At 40.3% G+C, this 20,740-nt stretch overlaps 2 protein-coding genes across 4 annotated transcripts in view; one reads left to right on the top strand and one right to left on the bottom strand.

The window, feature by feature from the left end:
• Positions 1–21: 21 nt before the first annotated feature.
• On the top strand, positions 22–13,616 carry sept10 (septin 10). Its single transcript, XM_038720272.1, has 10 exons — positions 22–190; positions 1,253–1,367; positions 1,853–2,048; positions 2,260–2,446; positions 6,342–6,503; positions 8,581–8,677; positions 8,929–9,097; positions 9,181–9,313; positions 10,968–11,146; positions 11,632–13,616. The coding sequence occupies exons 1-10, from the start codon at positions 161–163 to the stop codon at positions 11,645–11,647; spliced, it is 1,284 nt and encodes a 427-aa protein (XP_038576200.1). The 5' UTR covers positions 22–160; the 3' UTR covers positions 11,648–13,616.
• Positions 13,617–16,273: 2,657 nt separating this feature from the next.
• The window catches only part of LOC119903947 (E3 ubiquitin-protein ligase SH3RF3-like), a 102,666-nt gene continuing 98,199 nt past the window's right edge, over positions 16,274–20,740 (bottom strand). For 2 of the 3 annotated variants that reach the window (XM_038720269.1, XM_038720268.1), the window contains exon 10: positions 16,274–20,713. In XM_038720269.1, coding sequence (XP_038576197.1) covers positions 20,545–20,713 — 169 coding nt within the window. In that variant the 3' untranslated portion in view covers positions 16,274–20,544. The remainder of the gene's footprint in view (positions 20,714–20,740) is intronic. The other variant, XR_005444633.1, reaches the window with a different exon arrangement.

Below are 20,740 nucleotides of genomic sequence, written 5' to 3'. Positions count from 1 at the left end.
TGTTTAGTGGTCTAGACTGTCCAGTTGTCGACGGTGGACGCACGTAGTGAGGCGGTCCTGATAAGTGTTCAGAAAAAAAAGAAGTCGTAATTTTATCACTTTTGTTGTATATATTTTTGAATCTATCTAGGGTAACAGTTATTAACGTCTGGCTAAAACTATGGCTTCTTCGGATGTTTCTCGGCAGTCGGTTAGTATTTTCCTTCTTTGTGGAAATGTTCTTGGAAGTTGAGCAGGGAGTGTCCGGAGCTATCATTAAGTTAGCTACAGCTAGCCCGATAACTATAGTTAGTGCTCTCTGTCTTTGAAGTTATTGAAAATACGACATTTGAGACGTAACTTGCACAAAGTGTAGAGCACCAAAAAACATATTCCCTTCACGTCAACTGTATCCAGAACGTCAAACGGGGGTGTTGAAGTTGTATTTTAAACTTTTCAAAAGGGATTCCGTGTTACATCTTTCACCAAAATACACTACGGAGGGCGCTAGCTGGCTAACACTAGGCTAGCAGTCCAACAGGCAAAAGGTTATGGCAATAGTTGTGTCACACAACTTGTGCTACAGTTGCTAACGATGGTACAAAAGTGCCAAAGTTATAGGTTACGTTTTGCTGGTAAGATATGTAGATTACACTGCTTATTAAGCTCGATAAGAGCCACTAAATCGCTTCATTTTTTTGAATGTGTGTAAATGTGTAGTATTTTCTACATAGACAACGTAGTTTACTGTTATCAAAGGTTGGGCGTATATCATGAGGAATGTCCTCAACCTCAGCAAATTGTACCACACCATAACTAGAACTAGGTCCATGTTAGCCCTCTGTTTACCTGACTAGCCATACTCTTCCCTCAGGATTTCTGAATAGGAGTTAAGTCTGGGGCAGGTCAGAGGAGGACCACAGGAGAGCGCAGTCTGAGGAAAATTGATATAGACTGTATTTAAAGTGAGATTAGCTTTTTGTAGTTTTAACATTGAAATACTTTTCTATATGATATGTTACATGTCTGCCTCTTGTGTTGCGATATAGACTTACAGAGCATCTTTTTAGGTATTTTACATTAATTGCTAAGATCCACTTTAAAATGTAATCCTCTAACATTGCAAAACTGTTTATTGTGCATCCGTATAACAATTTTTTTTAACACCGGATGAATGTGTAGGGTTGTGGCTGACAACGGGGGATCATTTTTCTTATTTGAGGAGAAAATGCCTCCACTCTCTTGAGAATGATCTTTGCGATTTCTCCCTCAGGACAAAGGAATGCGGCCCCTGTCCTTGGCGGGCCATGTGGGCTTTGACAGCCTTCCAGATCAGCTCGTCAACAAGTCCATCTGCCAGGGCTTCTGCTTCAATATTCTCTGCATCGGTACGGATGTCATACACGCACACACACGCATACACAACCCACACACACATATTAAAACACATACACACAGGATGCTACTGTACACTACTGTACAGCTAAAGTAAATTAACTCATAGGGCGCTACATGCACACACGCACGTTGTTTTACTTGACTACCTCGATTCACTGCCAATGCCTTGGCCTGCTCCTTTCCTCCTTCTTCTTAGCTAGAATGCATGTTGATCCCAGTGGCAGTGCTAGATAATAAGAGTATTAGTCTGAGAATTAAGGGGTGGAGGTAGACAAGGGGTCAAAGCAGCAATGTGATGAATAGGATGCTGCTGGTTCAAAAGTCTCAACAAATGCTAAATATGTGGTAGGGTGAATGACTAATATTTCTTCTTCCTCAACAGCTGCCATCACTGTGTTCTTGAGGAAAGCACTGATCTTCCTCAACTGTGACGTTCAATAACTGAAAATTTTGTCCCATCTTTCTACTGCTCCAGGTGAAACTGGTATTGGCAAGTCTACCCTGATGGACACTCTGTTCAATACTAACTTTGAGAACTTCGAGTCGTCCCACTTTGAACCTCAGGTGAAGCTGCGGGCTCAAACCTATGACCTACAGGAGAGTAACGTCAGACTGCGTCTTACCGTGGTCAACACTGTGGGCTTTGGAGACCAAATGAACAAACAAGAAAGGTGGGAGGAGGAGAGTGTGTGGAGTGTGTTATGGATAGTGAAGGAGAGTGAGAGGCTCGAAGTGCTCAAAAGAGTCTGAGTGACGACAAGAGAGTCACTAATAATGAGTGTTAAGTTAAATGTCCTGTTTTCAACTTCCTGCTGTTGTGACCTCATCTTTGTTTACCATTAATGAAACCCACATTTCTGATCGTCCCTATCTGCCCTGTAGCTATCAGCCGGTGGTGGACTACATCGACAAGCAGTTCGAGAGTTATCTGCAGGAGGAGCTAAAAATCAAGCGCTCTCTTCACAACTACCATGACTCACGAGTCCATGCCTGCCTTTACTTCATCTCCCCCTCAGGTCATTCACTGAAATCCCTGGACCTGGTCACTATGAAGAAACTAGACAGCAAGGTAGGAGGGGGGTGTGTGTGTGCGCATGTGTGTGTGCGCGCAAGGCTCAGATACAACAAATATTGTATTCATTTCATAGTTGTCATTTACACTGTGGATACTGGGGACATGTCTCCATCACTTTTTTAAAAGATTTCTTAAATATGTTCTGAAAATGGCTTGCAAGAAGAAATGTTAAAAAAACAAATGAAAATGCTTTGAGAAAGATTTATTTGCACAATAAGAAAACATGCAATGCAATTTAGAGATAGAAGAAACAAATGTGGATTGTCCAAAAAAAGTGTCATCTGAATCACTTTATATAAATAAAGAAATTCTACCATAAGTTGGTGCAGAAAATGTTTCCAGAATGGAGGAAATTAAGTGTTTAGTGCTCAGTGTTTAGTACTTCTAGTGGAGGACCCCCAGACCACACATATTTATATTTCAGCATTGAATATTTCGTCAAATACTGTTAAAATGTCTTCTTGTCTTGTTCTCGTGAACCCAATATAGTAAATCGTGCATGTGAGCCAAGTGTATCGTCACACCCCTAATCCGAACCCTTATGTCTCCACCGCTTTTCAACACAAAGTGAAATCCTTGATTCATTTAATCTAATCAAAGAACAAACACACCCCCGAAAGCTATAGTGTGTTAAATATGAATGTATTATAATAAAATATTTTATCAAATTTACATAACTTGCATAACTTTAAGTTTTCTCGAGTTCAAAGCCAAAACATGTTTGACTTTGGAGAGTCCTAAAATGTGTTTGCTGTTTTTGGACTGACTTCTATCGACCTGGATATTTTAAAATAGACCTATCAGTTCTGTGGGTCTATACAGTATGTGAATTGTGTAGAAAATATGTCAATATGCGAAAAAGCTTATTTTTCATTTTTTAATTATTATTTTTTTGTCAGTAGGAACACAAATAGGACACTGCAGAAGCAGATGTAAACACTACATAGGAACTGATGTGAAACTGGTGGGCGCATGATAGTGGGAAGTACTGTATTAGAGAATATGCTGTGGGTGTTTTTATGTTATGTATGGTTCCCTATCCAACTGGCTAAACCCCTCCTTTCATTGTTGAAGTGGTCAGAAACTTTCCCATGCTCCCTTGTGTGTAGTGACTTTGTTTTCCTTTTGTGTTTGTGTGATTTCACTGCTCCGGAGTGTCCGTATCCCTGGATTTGCGTGTGAATGGAGTAGAAAAAGCAGTGGAATGTTGTAATCACCTCACGCGCGCACACGCTCGAATTGTCCTTTTGTGTCACTGTACAGACGCAGACAGAAAGAGCCATTTGTTAAATCTGCACCACTGACTTACTCAGACAGCTGTTAGAACAGGTCTCCTAGCATAGTATTTTCTCTGCTGAGATCAGTGTGTGTGTGTGTGTGTGTGGTCTGGCCCAGAGTCTAATGACGACAACTCATTCCAAGGCTCTCTGTCTTTGGTACGACAAGATGACGGACAGACAGGCAGGAAAGGAATGTGGGACGACTTGAGAGAGAGCTGCTGTGCCAGAAATAACATCAGTAAACCTGGTTTAGATAACGCTTATCTAAAAGCAGTTTTTAAAAGTATTAAAAACAAATACAGTTGGAATAGTTAACATATTTGGTGAATTGTACTGTTTGTCCTTTGCCAGAGTCAGATTAATGCACGCTTGTTTGCGTCTGCATTAGGGCTGAACGATTTTGGAAAATAATGTAATTGCGTTTTTTTTAAACCAATATTGATTTAATATGTGATTAATTTGTACAATTTGTAAAGTACAGCCTCCAAAGCTGCTAAGCAGTGCACTGGCTGTAACCAGGCTGTAACTCGGGACAGACTGGGCCTCTTTCGGACTTGTGCGGTTGGTTTGAAACGCCATTTCACAGATATTTCCTGAGCTGATTGGTGGCTGTGTGTAATGTGGCTTGCGATACCGATCACCACAATACGCTTACCTTACTACATGTGTCTTTCTGTTGTGTATTTTTTCTTTCTATTCCTGTCTGCCAAAGCGGCGGATGGCCTGACAATTTCACCCACCACCACGTTACCCACGGGTGCTAATTTCATTCCCTGTATGACACTAAAGTTTCTATAGTGTGGGCTTCTGTCAAGCTAAAGGCCATTGTACAACAACAAGTCAAGGTACAGCGTAACATGCAAAGTTGATGCTTCCTCTGCAGACTTGTTTACTCTTGTGTGTCATGTGACCAGAGCATAATTGCAGCCTTTGCGATTTAGAAAATTTTATCATATTACGATAATATCCCAAATGCAATTAATCGTTCAGCCCTAGTCGTTGCATGTAGTTAATGGTATGTTGATAAGTGAGATTGGCTTGTTTTAGCTCAGTTGCTAGATGTATATGTCATCAGGAGCAGCTCTACTCAAAGTTCAGGAAAGTTACAGTTACCAATTTTGTTACCAAGTATAATTGCCAACACACCACTGTGGCTAAAGGTAAAGTAGATTAGACCTGGGCCCTGTTTCAGAAAGCAGGCTTAACAAACTCTGATCTTATCCCTCAGCTCTGAGTAGACTTAGCCTGAGATGAGAGTTTTATATATTGTATATAATGAAAACTCACTTTTAAACTACATTTATTTGTTTCAGCTGTGTTTTCAGTGCAACTGTCCAGAATCATAGTGTTATAGGCTACCTAAAGCCCAGTTCACACTACACGATTTTAAGCCAGATATCTAGCATGCCAAATATCTGGAGGAGTCGGCCGACTCGACATCCACATCCAGCCAATGAGACCCGGCAGCTACCTTTTCACTTCAGGACACTTTTTACTCACCTCCAACTCTCTCTGTAGCACGGATGATCCCTGCTACTGTACCTGCGTATGCTAATCCATTCTTTCACAGATATTCTTTGTAGTTATAATTGCTAGCTTTATAATAAACAACAGCTGATTCGTTTGTAGGTTTGCGTCATTTCCCGTTTCACGACTTGAAGTCGTGTAGTCTGCACGAGCCTTAAAAAGGAACATAGATTTTATTCTGTGCTGAGGATAAATCTACGATGTCTGGAGAAACTTGTCTCTGTCCTTACATCGATGACAGATTGATCTTAAAAGTGGTCATGTTCAAGATCATGTTTGGGTAAAAAACTAATAGCCTATGTAACCGGGATTTCAGTGTTTAAAGACATAAATGCATTCCGATATGTGCTTTGATATCAACAGCGTGAATGAGGAAATGAAACGGTGTGTCAGACAGCCGCTTCAGACTCCGCAGGAGGGGGGAGGAGGTTAGGTTCACAGCGTCATTTGCAGGAGTTACTGATCTAGGGTTTATCTGATCTTGGTCTCTGAAACAAAAAACCAAGAGTTTCCCTCATCTTTCACTAATCCTGCTTTCTGAAACAGGGCCCTGATTTTTGACATTTTTTTGGTGTTGGTAAAATTGGTGACAATGCGTTATCATAACCAATAGAAATTCTCTATATTACGACATAAGACCTAAGTTGTAATGTAGTGAAATTTTCCTTTTAACTTGTGAGGAGGAAACCCAGTGGTCTCCTCGTGTTGCTGCTCTTGAACTATTTTAAAACCAGATTGAGTCTCTTAAAGCTACTACCTATAACATTTGAAATCTGATTATCTTTGTGCCCTTGTGAATTCTTAAGTGGAAGTAGACAAATGTCACAGGAGTCAGAGGTCTGATGGAAAAATAAGAGTATTTGAATATAATCACACATAATGTTCCTAAACATTTATCATTATGTCGTACTTCATTCTCATGCCCCCAGTTGTACTTTCAGAAGTTATTTGTTGTCAAATATATGCATATATTCTTTTCACAGATTGCATTAGTCTAATTTATCTCTGAAGACTGCAGATAATAGTGTTTATATTTAATAATGATTGCTGAGGAAGAAGAATCTGTTATTTTCTTGCTGTAGGTGAACATCATCCCAGTCATCGCCAAAGCTGACACCATCAGTAAGACCGAGCTGCACAAGTTCAAGATCAAAATCATGAGCGAGCTGGTGAGCAACGGCGTTCAGATCTACCAGTTCCCCCTGGATGATGAGACCGTTGCAAAGGTCAACACTACAATGAATGTAAGGAAACACACGCAAACTCTTACACCACACTGAACTAGAGTGCTTTCTTAAGGCCGGGTTATTCCAGAAGCTGCGGCTGCTTGACTGACTGTTCAACAAGCAGTTCTGATGAGGTATAGTTGTACCTTTACTCTTCTCACCAGGGTTAGGGTTCTTTATAGCCATGGCTGTAACCAGCTATGAGGTCACCGAGGTCCACACCTTCGTAATTATATGTAGGATGAAACCTATTAATAAAACAATTAGAATAGCAGCCATTGATAACATGATCAACTTAAATGAAGACAGACTTGAACTTGAAAAACTGTTCCCCGATCCCCGTGTCCAGACTTTGGGAAACACGTGAAGCACATGAAAACCTTGTGTGCCCAATAACTGAGAGCATCGCTTCACGTTTTGTGAATTTCCGGGTGTGTAAGATAGGGTGAAGCTTCTCCCCATTAAGACAGATGATGTGCGCATTTACGCACAAGCCACAGAAGCATAACTTGATATTTAAATCTCCAGACAAGCCGATTCATCAGAAAAGTTAATACATGTTCTGTGTTCTTCTACACATCCAAAATGTCAGGTTCATACAGTGAAACTGGAGTGAAGCAGCCGTCCTCCTGATCAATCCTGAGCTTCAGGATATATTTCAGAAGCTAAACATGGAATTCTGTTTCCTCTGGAGAGTTTCCTCTCTGTCCTGTCAATTTTATAACTAGTTTTGCTTAAATGTTCCACAATATTTGCTGAGTCATTACTGCATGCATAGAAACCGTACAGCTGACAATAAAGACATCACCTGGAAAGTTACAAAGACCAGTAGAGGTGGACTTAAACTGAAAAATTTGTTTGGTAGGGGGCAGGTGGATAATTTATGCATACATTAAGTGATCAGTGGGCTTTATAGCTTCTGTCTTTATTTTTTTCACGTCAGTTTGACTCTGTTTGTGTCAGTTTGACAGCCTGAATAAAACCTGCAACTGCGAAACTGTCTGCTTCTTTCTGAGATCGCTTTTTCCAAAAATGCATAGTGCATTTGAAGGTTTTATTCAGGCTGTCAAACTGATGAACAAACACATAAAACTGAAAAAAAGCCTTAGTTAACGATCACAGCGTAAAAGTGAGCCACCGTTTTACTTGACTATTGAGAAAAAGGACAACGATATTAGGTATTAACACTGTTCCTGTATAGCTGGGTAGGTCTCTATTCACTGTTAGAATCATTAAAAAGCAGAACAGTGGGGTTATGTAAGCGTTAAAGGAAATAAATCGTACTTCTCTTTTCAACCTCTCTGGGTAACAACAACAGCGTTTCTTGGTAAAATACAGCAAAAAAAGGCTAGAAAACGACTCTTTTTGTATTGGAGTCAATGGAGCGCAGCCATTAAAGTGTCAGACCTCAGAGTCCTATACTGCCCTGTGATTGGCCAGCTGCGTATTCTGGCTTAGCAAAGGGTCAATTTAAATAACATTTTTTGAAAGTGGTCCAGTGTTGATCAAGTGCGCTGTACGGTGAAATAGACAACGTAGTCCTTAAGGGCAATTGCATCCCGTCAAAGTACGTTCACTAAAGGGCTTGGTTTTGCCACTGACAGGCCCAGATTGGTATTACAAATGTCTTACAACATTGTGGAAAGGATCCCACTTTCAAAAAGAAACTGCAAGCCAAGATAATAACACTGCTGGATCCACAGTACTACTGAGCCTGTTTGAAGAGTTGAATCCTTTTTAGTTTACCCAGAAACGGTCGCTATAGCACTCTCGTCAAAGCCACCAGACTCCCTTGACAAAAATAGTAATTTTACCCTCTGTACTACGGCTGCCTTGATCAGTTAGTTTGTGTTATTGTGTGACTTTGGTGTTTTAAAAACACCAAAGTCACACAATAAAACCAAACAAACCAGTGGAGGCAGCAGGAAACCAGGGAGGTAAAATGTCTTGACGAGCGATATAGTGACTGTTTCCGGTTAAACAAAAGGATTAAACACTTCAAACAGGCTCAGTAGTACTGTGGATCCAGCTGTGTTATTATCTTGGCTTGCAGTTGCTGTTTAAACGTATAATCAACTAAAACTGTTTTTTGCAGGGTCATTTGCCGTTTGCTGTAGTAGGCAGCACAGAGGAAGTCAGCGTTGGCAATAAGTTGGTGAAGGCTCGTCAGTATCCATGGGGTGTAGTACAAGGTAAGATGATCATTGTTTGTTTTCCCACACTGCTGTGCTTGTATTGCCAAAGTCTTAACACATTGATTTAAATAAATGTCTAGTTCTCTCTTCCAGACCTGAACATTTTTTCTCTTCCATAATAATTAACAATCTTTGTTTGCAGCCAGCCACCCTACAGTAAAGAAAAATCAAAAGGAATTTACTATATTTAATATCAGCTTGGAGGCTAACCCTTTTATTTGTCTCATGTCTATTTTTGCGTGTGCCAGTGGAGAACGAGAATCACTGTGACTTTGTGAAGCTGAGGGAGATGCTGATCTGTGTAAACATGGAGGACCTGAGAGAGCAGACACACACTCGCCACTATGAGCTGTACAGACGCTGCAAACTGGAGGAAATGGGTTTCAAAGACACAGGCCCCGAGTGCAAACCCGTCAGGTGAGCTGCCAACTTCATGAATGAAATAAAAATTTGCGCAACCGACTGCTGACCTGTTTGTGTGTGTGTGTGTGTGCGCGCAGCTTGCAGCAGACTTACGAGGCCAAGCGGCAGGAGTTCCTGGTGGAGCTGCAGAAGAGAGAGGACGAGATGAGGCAGATGTTTGTGCAGAGGGTGAAGGAGAAGGAGTCTGAGCTGAAGGAGGCTGAGAGAGAGGTACGTAGACATGCAAATAGTTCATAAGCAGCAAATTGTGTGTGGTAGTCGCACACTAGGCCCACGTCATACCTAGCTGTGTGAGTTGCTGACTTAACAGCAGTTGAGTTTTATTTCTTTTTTTATTTCTTTAAGCAAAACTATAGTGGGTTGTATTGTTGTTGCTCTGGCCATCATTTGATGGGTTATGATAACCTTGAACTCACCAAAGAATTGCTGAGATCGTCTGATATCGCTTAAAATAGCCAAACTAATTAGGAATATAAAACAATGGCAAACAGTAAAAATACTGTCCCTTTGTAAACATCTGAAAACATTTTACTGACTTTATGGTGAAACTCTGACCCACCATACTAAACGGCTGTTTATAGATAGAAACTTTACTGTCCTTGTATACAATTATACAACGAATTGCTTACTACGACTATTAGCAGCTTGAACATGGTACCTGGCACCTATTTCTAGGAAAAACGCCTAAAATAACATACCCAAAATAAATCAGTAATATCTCCTCAACCATTAGACCTAGATGCATAATTCTGGTTTCCTTTGAAAGGTCAGAAACTAAGGAATATAAATCTATTGATAGATTAGATTAACATATTTATTTTACTATTACAGACTACATGGATATGAAATACAGAAAAAATATATTTTCATCCTCGCCTGGTTAACAAAAGCTTTATTTTTATGCAATAAACCATCAAAACCATCCTAAGGTAGATTATAATGCACGTGAATATCTTCTAATACACCTAGAATATAACTGTAACTGTAAATTTGATGAAAAGAAATTGATATACAACAGTTATTACACAATCTTTCAAAAATATACCAGGCGAATGTCCATATTTACTGTTTATATGTTCACATTTATTGGTGTTATCTTCAAAACATTATTTCTCTCCATACAACCACGTTCCAAATAACATAAAGCTTCCAAAACATTGAAATATTGATAAAAACAGTCAATATAAATGACCAAAAGCACTCCCATGCCTTACAGGCCCACAGCTTGAGAACAGAACATCCTCCGCCAAATTACACTCTTCTTCTGCACTTATATCTCGTGACACAAACAAAACTTAAGACCGCAGCCGACCTCACCAAGATGGCGGCCCGCCAGACGATCTCTGTTGACACAAAGCGCCGCAATTTTTGGATGGAAAACAGCTAGAACAGCGAACATCGATTACGTAATACATACATAATGGGTCAGTCCGTTCCCGTAGCGTTAAAAGAGCAGAAATAAATAAGCAATAAAAGGATAGCATAAAAGAATAACATGAAGCAGTACACCAGACATTATGTTACTGTTTTTCTCCTTGGAAGTTGTCATTCGATAATGTTCTCATTACTTTTTTAAACAAACAATTGAGATTTCAACATCCTCTTCCCCTTTTCTGTTTTGTTTTGTACTCCTATGAATCTTGAGGGTACCAAATATCATGATGTTTGATCTTCTGCTGTATAGAATCAAAGTAAAATCTCCCAGAGAAAGTCAACATTTATTAAATTTCACATCTAATTTGCTGTTAGTGTAAGTCATTTTAATTTGTCACACAGAAAGTCTGATCTCTTAGGGTTTTGATGCTTGCAAAAATGGAGGCATCCCCAGCGGCAACTCAGTTCTGTGTGTGTGTGTGTCTTTCAGCTACAAAGTCGTTTTGAGCAGCTGAAGCGCCTCCACGCAGATGAGAAAGCAGCTCTTGAGGAGAAGAAGAGACACCTGGAGGAAGACCAGAGCTCCTTCAGCAAGAGACGAGCTGCCGCCCAGCTCCTGCAGGCCCAGAGCCTCACCGCCAACGGCAAGAAGGACAAGGACCGCAAGAAGTAAGAGGCTCCTCTGAAAGCTAAAGCTGATAGAAAATATTCAGGATCCATAGATTTATACATCTACAGATAGTGAGGGGGAAATGAAACCTTTTGAGTCATTAGTGAGTCGCTGCTGATATTGGGTTCAGAACTGTTTTATATGATAAAGGACATGTTATCACCTGCTGGTAAAATGCATGAATGGCATTTAAGATTTGTGTGCATGAGTGCACTGACTGACATGTGGTGCATATTGTGCTGATGGCAGGATTTTGCACTCCTGCACTGTTCAACACTCATTAAAGTCTTTGCAAAAGTTTAAATTGTAATGAAATATTGAATGTGAATATTTTGTAACACAAAGACGGAAGAACAAATTTAATGTGTAAGACTAATGCAAAAAATGGGGACATTTAATTTGCTTGCTGACAAACTAGGCAACAGAGGCAGTGTAGTAAACTCAGTATTTTATAAAACTGATTCTCAACTCTTCTTTCTTCCAGTTCTGGCTTCATGTGAAGACATTGGGATTTCAAGAACACTCCAGTATGACAGGTATAACCAGTGACATTCTGCCCACATCCTTTTCAGCCCTTTTGTGGCCAGTCTCAAACACTAACCAGGACAACCCCACACAAACCAGCAGTGTGTGCGAGTGTGAGTTTGCTTTTGTGCCAAAGTTTAATGACTGTACCCATGAATCCTGTGTACACTTTCCTCGGTGGTATTTTTAAAATTCTTTGTGGCGTTTATACCTCTTTGTAATATTTTATATTTATCTTATGATTTTTATATAATTTCATTGTTATTTTCTATGTACGTGCCTCTTCTTTTCTTTTTTTATACTTCTGCCCAGACTAGGGACCCCTCAGTGTATTGATCCTCACACAGCCACACAGCCTCCTCAGTAGATGCTGTAGGTTTATTTAAGGACTTGGATTAGGTACAAACAATGCATTGAAAGGGACTTCCTCACTTAACATTTAATCTGCCATATCGTTGGTGTATAATAAGAGAACTCTTCATGTTTAGTAATGCGGTATGATGGCTTCGATAATGAGACAGTCAAACATCTGTAACATGCTTGTAATTTATTATAAAGCCTTTTTTAGACATGCACTTCATGAGAAGATTTACATTTTGTCGAAACGAATGCCCGAGTCTCTTTTTCATAAATGTTGCAGCAGCTGTCCATCAATGTCAGGCGAAACACTTCCATTGGAACTGAATGAGAAATGTTAAATCTACAGTAAGGTGCTTATCTAAATTGGAAAAAAAATCAGTTTAATGACCACAGCAGTAATCAAACCACCAGTTTCTCTAAACATTCAGCTTGCATTCATGCCAACCTCTTACAGTATGAATATCCAGCTAAATGCTTTAAATACAGCATGTCAGAACCTAACAGCTAGTTATACTACATTTTTGGCATTGGCAGATGGTGTAAAATAAGCAGCAGAGTGTTATGTTCAAAACATAATTGATGACATAGACAAATGTATCAGGAAATCTACAGAGTTGGTTGGACTGGTGGTGAGCGGGTCATAAATAATGTTTAAATAGAGATGCTACAGAATATTTACTCCACGGAGACCTGTGTATGTTTTGACTGCCAAACAGGCCATAAATGTGACAGATTTGTAGCTAAATGTTAGAGAATCCATGTCTGAAAAGGGCTTCACTGATCATTTCTGGAGACAGATGTAGTGCATTCATCATAAGGAGTTGTCAGAAGCGTGGTCACAGGGCATTATATTTCCTTATCCTTTTTATGTATTTTCTTTCTCCTCCCTGATGCTTTAAACTTTTATTATGAGCACACCAGCTTTTCAAGGAGCCACACAGATTCTCCTGTTGCTGTTGTTCCAAAGGGAAATCAATTTATTTCTGAACTTAAGCTTCTCTTGTCAGTTTTCTAGGAGGGTGAGGCTGAGGCTCACCTTTGGATAAGGTACATGTTACAGCATATATATTGTCTTTTACTTGCTCCCTTATTTGTTCCTTCTGGCACAGTTTGCAATGCAGTCTGTCTCAAAAGAGCTGCTCGTGGGGAAAATGAATTCTGTCAAGTCTGTGTTTAAGAGGGGCCTGGGATGAGAGGGAGGATGTATTTTTGACCGTTTAAAAAAAAAAAAATCCTTTCTTTATTCACTTCTGTCTGGAGTCATGATGAGACAGGGGTTCACACTTCAAAGCATTTTACAGCACAGATGCTGGTTTCTAGTAAAGTGTGATTTTTATAAACCAACATTTACTCACAAACACTGCCACTTTATATTTACACTAGTGCTTACAAAGTGTTCGTGCCTTATCTGCGTAAAGCTATACACTATCCACTTAACTTGTACATCCAGGGAAACACACTAATGGAGAAAAGCTTGTCTAGGAAACATTTGTAATACACTTGTATTTCAGGAATAAACAGTGTTATTTGGGAGCTTTTTTTTTTCCTTCTTTCTAAATAAATCTTTGTATTTTTGTTATGACACTCTGCTTGTTTTTTTTTAATCTCACAATATGGCGACAGTAAATTCCACTTTTACTTTACTTTTTCTGTGTTGAAAAAAAAAATAAAAAAGCAACTCATGTTCCAGTTTGTTTTTTGTTTTAAATGCAGGTTCATCACAATGACCATAATTTTGACATCGGTCCTGAAACTACATTTTAATACTGCTGAGGTGACCGATAGATCAAGCACCCCTACTGGGAAATTACATTTTGATACAGCTTATCTACATTTTGATATACATAAGTACTACAAGTACAAGTAGCTCCCAGTTGTAGGTAGTTAGGTAGATTTATTTTGTCACAATAACAGGTTATAGAGTGAATTTGCCTACATAGCAGACAATATACATTTATACAGAAGCAACTATAAAAATGGTAAACAGAAATAAACTATATTCAATGGAGCAGAGCTGAGGATGAATTTGTCCAATAGCTTGGGGGAAAAAGCTGCTCTTCAGTCTGGTGTGGCAGCAGAAACTTCTACATCTTTTCCCAGAAGGCAGCAGGGTGAACAGACTGTGGCTGGGTGGGTACTGTCCTTTGGACTCTGCGGAGGCACCTCACCGATATCACTGATGCTCAGGAGATGGGTACCATTGATCTTCTGAGCTGTTTTAATCACCTGCAGCAGAGCCCTCCGGTCCTGGGCCGTGCACATCCCATGCCAGTTTGTGATGTTTCCAGTCAGGATGCTTTCTAATGCTCCTGTGTAAAAACTGACAAGAACTTGGCACAGGAATTTGGCTTATGCTTCCTCAAGAATATGGTTGTTTCTGAGCTTTCTTCACCAGCGTGGAGATGTGAGATGACCATGTCAAGTTCTTTGTGATGCTAATCCCAAGAAACCTGAAACTGTACTTAAGTGCAGTACTTGAGTAAATGAACTTACATTCAACCAATTTTCAATGTCTTTTCCACCAAACTTTAATATGCAGTGATTTTTTCTCTGCACAGCTCAGTAACACACATTAACACAATCACAAAAAAATACACTGTTTGCAAAACATTTAACATAAGTGCAGATTTTACACGAGTTGTCTGCTGACAATATTCTCAAGAGAAAAACAATTTGGGCTCTATAATCAGAATGAGGTCATATGTAAAAGGAAAGAGTAGGAAAAGAAACTGATGTAGGGATGTGCACATGTAAGGTGGGAAAATCTATAAAGGGACAACAGTTCTGTCATTTGTTCCACATTTGTGTCTTGTTGGACGTGAGGATGCATCAGACTGCAGTGCATTGCTTCAGGATTTGTTCTATTAAAGATGTATGAGATCTCATATCCTCAATGAAAGATTGTTCTGCAGGCTGTTGAAAAATGCCAAAACTCTTAAGATATGGAGCATGTTGCGTTTATCACTGTTAAATGACTGTAGGTAATAATGTGGGGGGCTGTGTTGGAAAGAGAAGGTTGTTATGGGTTGAGACCCACAGACCTCCTGACTTAATCCTTCTCCACCCCTGTAATACATTATAAAAGAAATACCTACTATAATGAAATTTCTTCCCCTTTTATCAGAAGTTAAGAGCATAGAGGGTGATCACAAGCTTCCCTTTTGCTTTAGAGGAAGATTCAGGAGACATCAGAAGCTTAACATCTTCCCACTAATATTTGACACAAAGACAATGGGACTGCGCTGTATCACCTGGTAGAGGTCTTTCTCCCTGCAGAAACCCTCCGGCTGTGTTGCCCTTCATGTGACTCAGAGCTGGCACACAGACAGGTAGACAGAGAGGTCTGGTGTAAAGCAGAAAAAAGCTGATCGATTCCCTGCAGGAGCCTGCAGCACGTTGTGTGTGTATATATATATATATATATATATATATATATATATATGTGTGTGTGTGTGTGTGTGTGTATCTTTGGGTGGGAAGTGATTTCTCCCAGTTTTCCTGCCAGATGTGAACACTATCTCTGCACTGCAGAAATCTGAAGAATCAAAATGTTGATGCCTTCCTCCTGCTGGCCTTAAGCCTTGAGTTTGTGTGTTAGTGTCAAGTTTTTCCTGTGTGCGCTTACATGCAAGATTGCTGTCTCTCTCACACGCACGCACCCTTGTCACCTTTTGCTAGTCACTCTAAATGCAAATAGAGGTGATCATTGGAGACAGGCCCGGCTGCTGGAGAGATGAGGTTGTCATTTAAGGGGAGTGCCGGCGACGCTCTGAAATTACCAATTACACACCTCATCCATGCCAGTGTTGGCTTGAGAGCACAAGAGAACAGAGGGAGAGAAAGAGGTGTAGAGGTGAGGGAGGACAGGAGAAGATGGAGGGAGAGAGGAAAAGGCAGGAGAGGAGAGTGTCAGCTTTACTTCTAAACATCCTTTACCAACATGTCTGTATCACTAACGATGGCTGTCAGACAGCTGTACCTGGAGTGTTGCTCATAAGACTTCATAAGCTCATAATGAGCACATTGTGAGTGCAGATAATACTAATTGGAACAGGATATAATATGATTCTCAGGATGAGTTCTCCGAAGGGCAGCTGTAAAATCCTAATGGGCTATACAGGTAATGCGTTTGTTATGCATCAGAGTACATAAGTGTGTACTGTTTCCTATTATGTTCTGTGTTATCTCCATTATAAAGCTGCAGGCAGATGCATCAACAACCCAAAAAACCACACTGAAAATCCGTTTTAAAACAAAGGCATTTATTGCGAAAAATGCACTTGACATGAAAAAACAATCAAATCAGCCACGGGTCATCAGTACAAGACGATGTATAATGATCACATGGTAGAGAGCGCTGGGCATGGCCAGCGCAGAGCATGACTTCAATGGCACAAAGGGCCTATAAATATTCTGCACAATATAGAATTATATATATACTTTATTTTTTTCTTCTTCCTGTTCCCCTTGCTGTACCGCTGCATTGAGCCCGACTCAGTCCTGATGAGGCATGAGTGTTCACGCAGCACCAAACCTTTTCAAAAAGTTCCTTTTTTATGGAAAGAGCTACATAGAGGCCCCCCCCCCCCAACACACACACACACACACTCAAACACACAAGTATCCATAGGAACAAATATGGCCAACATCTAATTCAAGATGGCAGGGCGAGGGCTCAGGCTTCCTGGAAGAACAAAACAAGGGAGTGGACAATGATTTGATTTCAAGTTTAATGAAAAATTGGATAGTGCGTTTTATGTTGTGTTCATGTCCAATGGGAATTACCACAGCTGCTGATGACTTGTTCACATTTTCCAAGCTGTCACCTCAAGTTCCCAGGTGGAATTTATAACCCGTAAGCTGAGGTGAAAAAAGACAAGCCTGCCTGTTGTAAAAAACAAACAAACAAAAAAAAACCCAAGCGGCATTAAAAGCGTTTGTGAAACCAGGATATTCAAGATATTTTATGTAAAGTGACCACTGTGCAGTGGTTTTTACTCCTGACGCTTTGACTGTTGTAAACTCTTCTCCTCCTAACAACATCAAGCTCATGAGAAATAATAAGAAAAAATAATGGCATCTGTTGATCTTCAGACACAACTGAGGACTTGTGCTTTTGTAGAGTCCTCCGTACAGCGGCGTAATAAACACAATAAGGGAGTTGTCGCTCAAGGGATTGTGCAGGGCTGTTCGGGATCTGCTGGTTTTTGTCAACTGAATCAAACAGAACAGAAAAACAAACAGCAGGCTCATCGTACCAATAAGAAGGTAAGGAAGAGACAAAGACTGATTTATGCCTGATGGAAATACTTGGTGTGTGTGTGTGTGTGTGTGTGTGATGGCATTTGTAGGCACCAGGGATTGACTGACAGGATTTGAAGGCCAGTGCAGATATTTTTGGATTGAAGCTTCCAATAACTAATATCACCTGCCTAAATTAATGACGCAGCCTTTTCATGGAAAATAAACTGGCAGTTTTACTTGGCTAAACTAAAACACATTAAATTAAAAGCTGCACAAATATCATGGTCTAGTACAATTTAAATAGGACTGAATAACAAAGTTAAACACAAAATATGTAAAGAATCACACCAACAGATTCATGATTCCAACTGAAAAGTGATATATGTCTAGTCTAATGTGTGTGAGTATGTGACTTATAGTCTCCAGTTGAGCTGTGACATGCTGGGGGAAAAAAAAAGAAGGAAATCTTTATCTAAATTGCAGACCGTTTTTGGTTTCACAGGATTACCCATACTGCACTGCCAACAGCCAGAGGATGATTGCAGACCATGCTGAATCTCTGAAATAATGTTCACTTTTATTCACAGTTTAAGGGATTTGGGTCGAGTTCTTCTCCCCCACAATCTAAAGGTGAGGGAGAGAAAAAGAAAGCACTTCACAAATATAAATTGCTTGTGCTTTGGTCTGCTCAATGACAAGTCACCGCTACTTCAACGTCAAGGTGAATGTGAAAAATGTTTTTAAAACAAAACAACTTTAGTATTAATCTGGGGTGAAGCGGGGAGTTTGAGAAAACAGCTATTTAGAGTCTGATTCTTTGTAACAAATCTGTCTTGTGCTTGTTTTCTGTCCGTAGAGAGCTTGTTGCAAAGTCTCACATCTGGCTGTTTATTCTGCAGTCACATTGCATGGGAATAAGAAATGACAAACGTTTTTAAACTGATGCTGCAGCGTTTTGTTGACTCTGGGAAGCTACTGCAATGCAAAACAACAACCACAACAAAAAACCTCAAGATGTTTTTTGAAATTTTTTGATTTACTGCAGATTTTTTTCTGAAGAAATATTTTCTATATAGAGTTTTGTGTTTATTAACTTTCCCATAAGACATGAATGCAGTTCACCAAGGAGGCTTGCCTGTGGCTAACCTGTGACTCTCAGCTGGTGACAACCCAATTAAACATTTGTGTGCCCAGCCAATGAGTGAGCCTCCCCTGTGTTGCACATGGACAGTAGTTGTTTGTGCTTCATTCTGGCCCAAAACAGCAGGTGTGGAAGACCATTCATGCCCTTTGACTTGTTCTTTCAGTGATGCATGGCATATTAAAATCCTGCTGACCTCTCACTCTCTGACACACGCACACACACAGACACACACGTTATATTGACTTACATTCATTTCCTGGAGACTAACCCTAACCCCTATTTGCCTAACCCTAACCTTGACCACTAGCCGGGAAATCAGCCTTTTCCCAATTGGACAAGCTGCCCCTATCAACTGGTCTTTAGTCTGAAATGTGTCCCCGGAGGTAGCATAAGTCAGACCCAGATACACACTCACACACACAGACACAGTGAGCGAGTCGAGCTCTGAGTTTTGCTGTGCTTCTTTCTCCAGAAACAAGGGGAAAAAGGTAGATGGTTGTGGCTGGATGTAAACTACACAAGCCTGGATCCACACTCAGGACGCAGAGATTCACGAAGCAGACTGACTTTGCACTTACTGAAGCCGTACAAAAATACTCGTTAAAGAGCAGAGGAGAAGCGGTTGTCAAAGGTTGGCAGTTGTGTGATGAAAAACTTGTGTCCCTGCCTTCTGACTTCAGGTGCTTTCCCCCCTTCTCGGCTGTACATTCTTCCCCGAGCATCAGATCTGCACGCTTTTGGTTTCACGATATTGCTGCAGTCAGACAAAAAACTCAACAGTATCTCAAAAAAAGGCTGAGGAAGAGGAATTACTGTTAGCAATCTTTGTGACAGAATGAAAAATAAGATGTTGTTATTATTTTGTCTACCAAAGAAGTTTGTGCCTTCTTAAAGAAGAAAAAACATTTGCTCTTAAAACAGAAGGCTGTGACAAGCAGCAAGGGAAATCCCTTTTGTCAAATAAATAATAAAGGAGTGTAAAATACTGTAAATGTAGATATAGTGGCAGGTTGTATCAAATATTACCAACTGCATTCTTTGTCTCTATAATCCCACACAGAAGATCAAAAAACGACGTAACTTTAAGTTATTTCCTACATTCAGCAAGCTGGTTTAATCAGATCAGACAGGCTGTGGAGGGTCTATGAAGGACTTGTTTAAATAAAAAATGTCTTTTTTAATTTATTAAGATATATAAATAGAAAAATGAATCGCCTAATTAATTTTGCTTTTTGTACCTTTTGTTTTTAAATAAAAACTCCTGTGACAGATCATCACAGCATGACTTGTTTGGGACAACACAAACATCTATTTCAACATATTTTAAAAATAAAACGTAATAATGCTACATGCATTGTTATTAACATATTGGGTCGATAAAAAACACATGTGCTTGTTGTCACAAACTAGACACGGAGATGTGCTTACAGTGATCCCTGTGTGTCGGCTCACACACTTCCCTCATCGCCTGGCGACAGATCTTCACTTTTCAAACAATGAAAGCACCCGAATTCAAGTTCTGAGGTCTCAGTGGAAAGCAGAGCTAATGCTTCTTGTGCTAGTGTTTGCTGGTGGATGATGTGAAGGAGGAGAACTGGGAGGCAGGGTTTGTCTTTCTGTGCTCTTTGAGTCTGTGTGCCTTCAGTAGTCAACATCACGTGCGCGGACAACGAGTCTCATGAAGCCCCTCTGGCCCAGCGCTGTCCCCGGGCGAAGGATGGGAAAAGCTGCCCTGCTTCCTGTGTGGCTGGTCGAAGGCGGGGCTGGCTTTCCTGTTCGTATGTGTGCGAATTAGTTGGACCGATATGGGTTTCAGTAGATTTTAATTTAAATGTTTTCATACCTAATATTCCAGTGTTTGTTGACAGATTTTTCTGGGGAAAAATTAATTATTTTTTCATCATGTGAAACTAAAAATCTCCATTGAAATATTACTTGTTAGGGAAAGCAGCTTATTAAAGCAACATTTTTGCAGGTCGGTGTCTGTCTTCATCCAAAAGTGTAATTCTGTGATACCCATGTCGGTCTACCCTTTGTGTATGTTTGTGGTTGTGAAGCTTGTGTGTGTGTGTTTGGTGACTCAGAAACAGGAACAGTGTGAGTTCTCTTGTCCACTTTTGCAGTTCAGAAGCTCTCGACGAAGCTGCTGGGAAACAGGCCTGTCTGCCCCGTCCTCTGCAGGGTGCCTTTGTACCAGCCGTCTTCCCTCTTCTTATGGACGAACACCACGTCCCCCTCCCGCAGCTCGATCTCCGCCTCGCTCTGGGGCGGGTAGGGCACCACCACACGATACCTGTCACACACAGAGGCAGTTATAACA

This window comes from Micropterus salmoides, unplaced genomic scaffold (assembly GCF_014851395.1).
Source record: "Micropterus salmoides isolate LMB-PRFRI ecotype aquatic unplaced genomic scaffold, ASM1485139v1 Ms_hic_scaffold_15, whole genome shotgun sequence".
In the NCBI taxonomy this organism is placed as follows: domain Eukaryota; kingdom Metazoa; phylum Chordata; class Actinopteri; order Centrarchiformes; family Centrarchidae; genus Micropterus; species Micropterus salmoides.
The sequence above is the reverse complement of the archived record's forward strand: the minus strand, read 5'-3'. Positions and strand labels throughout refer to the sequence as shown.

Excerpts from the sequence above, each read along its gene's own strand:
- sept10 (XM_038720272.1), top strand. The coding sequence starts at position 161 with ATGGCTTCTTCGGATGTTTCTCGGCAGTCG. Across the intron at positions 191-1,252 it reads CGGATGTTTCTCGGCAGTCG|GACAAAGGAATGCGGCCCCT; the intron begins GTTAGTATTTTC and ends TTTCTCCCTCAG. Across the intron at positions 9,098-9,180 it reads CCCGAGTGCAAACCCGTCAG|CTTGCAGCAGACTTACGAGG; the intron begins GTGAGCTGCCAA and ends GTGTGCGCGCAG.